Raw genomic sequence first — 6,534 nt, 5'->3', positions numbered from 1 at the left:
ATTAGATATAAAAATATATATTTAACTAATTTACATAAACTAATTAATATATCCTTAAAAATGATTATGATTAAAATATTTGCAAACATGAAATTCAAATGTCATCCATGAATAAATTGTAACATAAGACATAAACTATAAACTGTAAAAGGTATAAGTATACAAAAAATTATTTTATCAAACACCTATAACCTAGTTACCCGTTCATGTAGAACTTGATTAAGAGTTAATATAAAAGTGTTACAATGAATATATAGATTTTTTTTTTTTGGTATTTTAATAAGTTTTTTGGATGTTTTTTTACATTAAAACGTCCGATTAACTATTTTATAGATAATTTGAGAAGTGTCTTATAAATTCACTTTATATTAAACATTTTATGAAATAGTGTATTATAAAGAAGCAAATACGATAATTTATTTTAAAATATCCTGAAGAATTTGTTAAACCGTACAAAAATATCATATAAACCAGAGACACAGCAAGTTCGGATAAGCAAACGAGGCCGAATTGCCAAAACATTTGGTCCAGATTTCCAACTGTATTTGGTGGAAGGTTCAAGAGATGAGTTTGAGATTCATATTCTTATTGTTATATTATTGATAATGACCCAAAAACTTTCCAAGAAGCAGCGGAGTTGGGAGATGCTGTATTTTGGAAGGAAGTAATTGATGATGAAATGTCATCAATTATTAAGAATAACACTTGGGTGTTATCAAATTTGCATCTAGATTCTAAACCATTGGGATGCAAATGGATCTTCAAAAAGAAGATGAAAGTTGATGGGAGAATTGATAAATTCAAGGCCCTACTAGTCATTCAAGAGTTTAGACAAAAACCCGGTATTGACTATTTTGATACACATGCTCTGGTAGCACGAATTTCGACTATTAGATTGTTAATAACCTTAGCAGCAATACACAATCTGGTCATCCATCAAATGAATGTTAAACAACCCTTTTAAATGGTGATCTTCATGGGGAAGCTTATATGAAACAACCACAAGGTTACGTTATGCCCGAAAACAAACATAAGGTATGTAAACTGGTGAAATCCTTGTACAGGTTGAAACAAGCACCTAAACAATGACATCGAAAGTTTGATGAAGTTATTTTGTCATTTTGTTTCGCTTCAAACCAATGTGATAAATGTGTATATAGTAGATTTAATGCTACAGGTGCAGGTGTGATCATTTGTTTGTATATAGATGACATGTTGATTTTTGGGACTGACCAAAATCAGGTAAACAAAACTAAGAAATTGTTGTCATCTAAATTTTCAATGAAAGACATGGGAGAGGCTGATGTAATCCTTGAAATAAGGATTAGACAGGTTAATAAAGGGATCATTATGACACAATCACATTATATTGAGAAAATGCTCAAAAAGTTCAATTATAGTGATTGTTCTCCCATGAGCACTCCTACGGATCCTAGTGTGAAATTAATGCCAAACACGTGCACCATTATTTCACAACTAGAGTACTTTAAGGCCATTGGTAGCTTGATATATGCCATGACGAGCACCAGGCCTGATATAGCATATGTCGTAGGACGGTTGAGCCGGTATACTAGTATTCCTAGTATTCAATAGTGGCAAGCGGTTCAAAGAGTATTCAAATATCTTAGAGGAACCATGGATTATGGTTTGATTTATTTGGGATACCCTTCGGTTCTAGAAGGTTATTCGGATGCAAGTTGGATATCCAACATGGAGGATCATTCCTCAACTAGTGGTTGGGTATTTTTGCTTGGAGGAGGTGCCATTTCTTGAGCATCAAAGAAACATACCTGTATCACAAACTCTACAATAGAATCTGAGTTTGTTCCATTAGCTGCTGTCGGTAAAGAAGCAGAGTGGCTAAAAAATTTAATTTATGATGTTCTATTGTGGCAAAATCCAATTGCACCTATTTCTATCCATTGTGATAGTGCAGCCACGTTGGCTAAGGCTTATAGCCAAGTTTACAATAGGAAGTCTAGACACTTAGGTGTTAGACATAGTATGATTAGAGAATTAATCATGAATGGTGTAATCTCTGTCGAGTTTGTTAGAACGCAACAAGGCAGATCATTTAATTAGAGGTTTGACAAGAAACTTAGTGCACAAGTCTGCAATTAATGTGATTGAAGTCCTTATAAATTTATAATGATGAGACATCCAATTCCTTTTTAATATGACATTAGAAGCTGAATTCAATGAGGAAAACTCACACTTATAAATTGGAACACAATTTGAATCATCCCGGGTATTTGTTCGATACTGCAGTGGATGGGTTGAAGATTATCTTCTTAATAATTCATTTGATAAAGTATATTTGCAAGTACACGAAGTAAATGAATTACGGATTACCTATGTGATTGTGAAGTGTAATTGCATTTCAAAAGGTTGGGAACTTGGTCTTTATACAATCATAGAGGATTATGACACACGACTTATAATTGTGTCATGTTTATTTTAATAGACGCCTATAGTAAACTTGTATGTATTTTATCTCTAGGTATTCGAATGAGTTAATGGGTTCAATTCTTGGGACACCTTGATTCTCGAATATTTGGACGTGTAAAGTACTAATATGGAAATTCAATACTAATATGGAAATTCAATCAATTCGATATTTTCATTTTGTGCAAGTTTGGTTTGTTCAAATTTAAGAAGTTATTTCATGGGTTACACCAAAATAGGGGAGGATTGTTGGTGATTTTAGTGTCACCCACCATTTAAGTATAATTGGAAGTAACACGAGTGCTATGAGTTTTCATATTGTGTTACAATATAATTCAGGATATGCAGAGTGCACACTTGTATATAAGGCGAGTTTGATCTTGAACACGATAAAAATGGCGGGGGTCAAGGGGGCAGAGCCCCTGGCGGTTTGGGGCAGCACCCCAAAAGCTCTTTAGAATTTTGGACTTGGAATATAATGGAAAAACGTATCCGGACTTGGTGCACGTCCAGAAGCAGAAACATATCTGGACTTGGTGCACGTCCAGAAGCAATTACGGTGCAGTTAATGCCAACTCATGATCTTAGCAAAACGATTGTAATTGTCCATTACTCCTAATAATGAACCATGATTGTCATTTCAGTTATTTTATGGAATTAGTATAAATACGATTTATACTTACGCTTTAGCATACGATTTTTGAAAAAATGTTGATATACTCTCTAGTAAACTTGTTCTCATTTTTGGTGGAATACTTGTATAGTATGTGTACTTATTAATATTGTATTTCATTTCAATCGATAGAAAGTCCTCATAGTCATAAGACATTGTTCAGCAAAAATAAGTTAGCTTATTTTCTAGGTACATATTTAAATGTACATATTAATATATTATTTCATTTCAACCGGTAGAAAGCACTTATATTTGTAAGGCATTTTTGGCAAAAAAAAAATTAATTTATTTTCTAGGTACATGTATGAATGCATATAAGCTAGCTTATTGAATTACTAATTGGAGTAACGTTTTAGTAACTTGTTGTTTCTTTTTCCAATTATGACCTCCATTAATATTAATGTATTATTTATTATTATTAATTATAAATAAATATTAATAAAATATAAATATTACTAATATTAATTAATTATCTATCATATATTATTTACTAACTATTTACGATTATTAATTACTAATCATATCAATTGTTTTCATATTTTTTTAAACTATTATTCAATATATTAAAAAGACTCTTGTTTTCATCACTTGTGTTTCACAATTATACTACACCCTACGGTTTTCATTTCTTTTAACGACCGACTATTAGCAAGTATTCCAGGAGTACGAGGTTCAAGAATGGACAAGAGCAACAATATTGTCTAGTACTTATATTTCTATTAATAAAGTATTAGATTTTGAGATGTTTATTAGACTTTACGTTTGAACATTATTTGTAACATAACCCTGTTTGGGACGGGTTAGTATTTACGTTTATACTTTATAAGTCTTTTGCCTTGACAGACTTTATTAGCCGTTATGTTTTAGGATTATTTATTGTTAATTAGAGAGAATGATCTAGCACAACTCATGCTAAAAATGAGGGTGTTATAATTAGCATGCGGGTTTAGCCGCTTGGAAAACCGTATTAGGGTCTGTTTACCCATAAATTCTCGGTTCAAATCTAGGCGTTACCAAAACCCTTGTAACCATTAAGGTTCACTTGCATTAATGACTCCATCTGATAGATTAGTCGACATACGTAAGCTGCTGAAACGAAGACTTATGATATTTTTATTAGTACAATCCAATGAGAAAAACAACATTAGTTCAAACACACAAAGTACCATGGCTCAATAAGACATAAAAAACACAATTGGAGTACAAACATCGACATTTCATTCTTACCTTGTGCTCCTGCTCATTACTCTTATATCGTCGATCAAACGATCCAAATTTCTAGTCGAAGAACCTGTATCCTCGCTTATCGACTCTTTTGAAAGATTTGCCCAACAACGTGCCGATCGTGTAAACATGTCTTGTCTCACGTCCATCACGTCCCTTATCGCCTTTTCAACAATCACCATATCGCACTTGTCTTTCATGTCTATTCCCACCTTCCATACCTCTTCCACAAATCGACTATTCACAAATTGGTCGACATAAAACGGCCAACAAATCATGGGAACGCCCTCCACTATACTTTCCATGGTCGAGTTCCAACCACTATGTGTCAAAAACACACCAACGGCTTGATGGGCGAGGACCTCTTCTTGTGGAGCCCAATCTACGATGCACCCCATTCGTGCAGTATGATCAATTAACTCACTCGGAAGCTGAGTCTGATCGTACCCACCAGTGATTGATCCCGGCCGTCTCACCCACAGAAACGGTTTCCCACTGTTAACCAAACCATGCCATATCTCGAGTAGCTGATTGACTGTGGTGGATGACAGACTCCCAAAGCTAACATAAACAACGGTTTTTGGAGGGTGTTTGTCAAGCCACGACAGGCAACTTCTATCTTCTTCCCAAACGCTGTTGGAAAAGGTGGTTTCCGGCGATGATTGTTCGGTGTCGGCGGTGAGTCGAGCTTTGTGGAGAGAGTGCAACGGGCCTATAGTGTAAATATTTGGGCAGAGGTTTCGCATGTGTGGGAGTAGGAGAACATCTAAGTGTTCGAATGTGTTGAGTATGAGACCTTGAGCCAGAGGGATGGTTCGAGCTTCTCGCAAGGTACGTTGAATTTCAGGGTCGGATAAGTCACTGAGACGACAATAAGGAGCAAGATCCCGTCGCCGGAGAATATTTTGTGCCCCCGGCACATTTTTTACCAGTTCATCTAAATCATTACCTAAAAAACAATGAAAATGAGTAGGGATTTCAATTATTTTGTCTCAATCCAAACTAACCAACGATTTAATTTATGTTCCCAAATGCAGAGAAATACGAACCTTTGAAAGGAACTTCTCCAGCTTCAATAAGCGCAGGAAGATTCAAATTAGAAGTCCACAAGCTGCATGGACTAATTGTTTCGAAAGAAATCACCGGAATCGACAATTCTAAACCTATTTCCACCGCAAAATTGAACACCCCATCTGGTATTATCACTGTCACCGGCCGCTCCGATTTACTACTCAGGTGACCGGAAACCATCATCTCCTGGAAAAGTGGTTTGCTCACAGCATTAATAGCATCCATGACCTCCTCAAACCGGTCGCCGGAGACAGGGTTTTCATGCTCGAGTCCATCTGGGATGGTCTCGAATCTGAAGTTTGGGTATCGGTTGAATCGGGATAAGACTTGAGTGTGGCGCAGGAGAGGGCGGTGGATGTGATGGGTGTTGAGGAAGGTGACGTGGATGCCGGAAAGACATAGGAGTTCGGCTAATTTAAGAGCACAGTTGACCGGGCCTTGGAAGGGTATCGGAAAAATGAGCACATGAGGTTCGTTTTCTTGATGATTTTGGTCCATTTTTTTGTATCAAATTCTATGGGCAAGATGAAATGTTGTAAGAAAGTGGTAGGTATGTATGTATGTATGTATGAATGGAAATGGAGTCGACAAAATATTGTTATAAAAAGATTAGGAATACTATATTATATTAGAGGTGATTTATCATGCATTCCAACTTATTATTATAATTAAATCTTAACCATACATTTGATTTAGTTAATATATGATTTTATAAAAGGAAAAGTAAAAAAAAAATAAGTAGGCTTTAGTGTTTGAAATGATTAAGTATATGAAATTTTTTTTGGAATAAATAAGCCTTTGGACAATCAAAAACATGTTAAATAAGTCCCGAACTTTCTAAAACATGTTAGATACATTCTTATGACACATACAACTAATTAATATGGAAAAATAATGGAAAAATATAAAAAATGGTCTATGGACTTTATATTCTGAACGATTAAGTTCATAAACATTTTTTGAACTAAAAAAGTATTTAAATCTATAAAATAAAACGGATATAACAAAAAGAAATACTTACATTTAAAAAAATTATGGATAGAATTTATTTTAACTAAAAATAAAATATATTTTGTCAGTGATTTTTCAAAATAAAAAAAGATTTAAAAATAATTAAAAGA

The 6,534-nt window shown here is 34.3% G+C and overlaps 1 protein-coding gene across 1 annotated transcript; it reads right to left on the bottom strand.

The window, feature by feature from the left end:
* Positions 1-4,206: 4,206 nt before the first annotated feature.
* LOC112503389 (7-deoxyloganetic acid glucosyltransferase-like) lies at positions 4,207-5,927 on the bottom strand. Its single transcript, XM_025107445.1, has 2 exons — positions 5,392-5,927; positions 4,207-5,291 (listed from the first exon to the last, which is right to left on the bottom strand). Exons 1-2 carry the CDS (start codon positions 5,909-5,911, stop codon positions 4,342-4,344), a joined length of 1,470 nt encoding a protein of 489 aa, XP_024963213.1. The 5' UTR covers positions 5,912-5,927; the 3' UTR covers positions 4,207-4,341.
* Between the last annotated feature and the right edge of the window lie 607 nt (positions 5,928-6,534).

This window comes from Cynara cardunculus, unplaced genomic scaffold (genome assembly GCF_001531365.2).
Source record: "Cynara cardunculus var. scolymus isolate 2C unplaced genomic scaffold, CcrdV1 Un_Scaffold_2947, whole genome shotgun sequence".
Taxonomy (NCBI): Eukaryota; Viridiplantae; Streptophyta; class Magnoliopsida; order Asterales; family Asteraceae; genus Cynara; species Cynara cardunculus.
The sequence above is the reverse complement of the archived record's forward strand: the minus strand, read 5'-3'. Positions and strand labels throughout refer to the sequence as shown.

Coding starts and splice junctions, on each gene's coding strand:
- LOC112503389 (XM_025107445.1), bottom strand. CDS start 5,911: ATGGACCAAAATCATCAAGAAAACGAACCTCATGTGCTCATTTTTCCG. Junction 5,292..5,391: donor TGGAGAAGTTCCTTTCAAAG/GTTCGTATTTCT, acceptor ATTGTTTTTTAG/GTAATGATTTAGATGAACTG.